Here is a 779-nt window from a genome sequence, read left to right on the forward strand (position 1 = left end):
CAGTTCCCTGCAGAGGGGGTGTCTAGGAATTATACCGATGCTCTTTCCAGCCACCAAACTCCGTGGAGTGGTATTTAACTACTACACGCACCGACATCTGTTTCCTGAGTCCAGGCTGCAAGTGCTACGTTAAAAAAAATCTCCCCAAACCTTGCAACAGAATCAAGGAGTTTATTGATTTCGTGCAAAAGCATGAATTGTAAAATAGAAAATACTGATTTAAAGCACGAAGCGCTACGCGTGACTGCTGCGGGTGTAGGAAGCGGCTGAGGGGCAGTTGGGGTGGGCTCGCTGGCAGCCGTGTGTCAACATAAACACCACAGCACCAGCTCCGGCAAAAACGGGGAAAGCAATTAGTGCTCGTGGTTGGGCACGTTATAGCCAAGATGGCTCCCAAATGGGAACTGGGCAAAGAAGGCTTTGGCCATTTCACTGATCCTGTCGTAGTCTCCCAGGGTTCGGAAATACTCCACATAGGACCAGAAATCGTTGGATGAGAAGGGCCAGTACGGCAAGGCTACAGGCTCCCGGTGGAGATCTAAAGAAAATAACAACGTTGCAAATTACTGTAGTACAAAGTGATTTTGGTGAAATCTTGGGCCTAAGAGCCAAGAGGGTTTGGGGTTGTAGGTTCGCTTGGGGGGCTTGTGGGCTCCTCTGGCAGGAGGGAGGTAGGCAGGGCGCTTGAGCACCCCGTGTCCTCTCTGCAGGAGATGAAGCCAGAGCCCTCTGCTCTGGTTGCAGCAGGAAGGACAAAGTGGGACAAGATGGAGAGCAGG

At 51.5% G+C, this 779-nt stretch overlaps 1 protein-coding gene across 1 annotated transcript in view; it reads right to left on the reverse strand.

Moving 5' to 3' along the window:
- Positions 1 to 353: 353 nt before the first annotated feature.
- The window catches only part of OTOS (otospiralin), a 2,799-nt gene continuing 2,373 nt past the window's right edge, over positions 354 to 779 (reverse strand). The window contains exon 3 of the mRNA XM_010148164.1: positions 354 to 538. Coding sequence (XP_010146466.1) covers positions 354 to 538 — 185 coding nt within the window. The remainder of the gene's footprint in view (positions 539 to 779) is intronic.

This window comes from Eurypyga helias, unplaced genomic scaffold (genome assembly GCF_000690775.1).
Source record: "Eurypyga helias isolate BGI_N326 unplaced genomic scaffold, ASM69077v1 scaffold15153, whole genome shotgun sequence".
NCBI classification, from domain to species: domain Eukaryota; kingdom Metazoa; phylum Chordata; class Aves; order Eurypygiformes; family Eurypygidae; genus Eurypyga; species Eurypyga helias.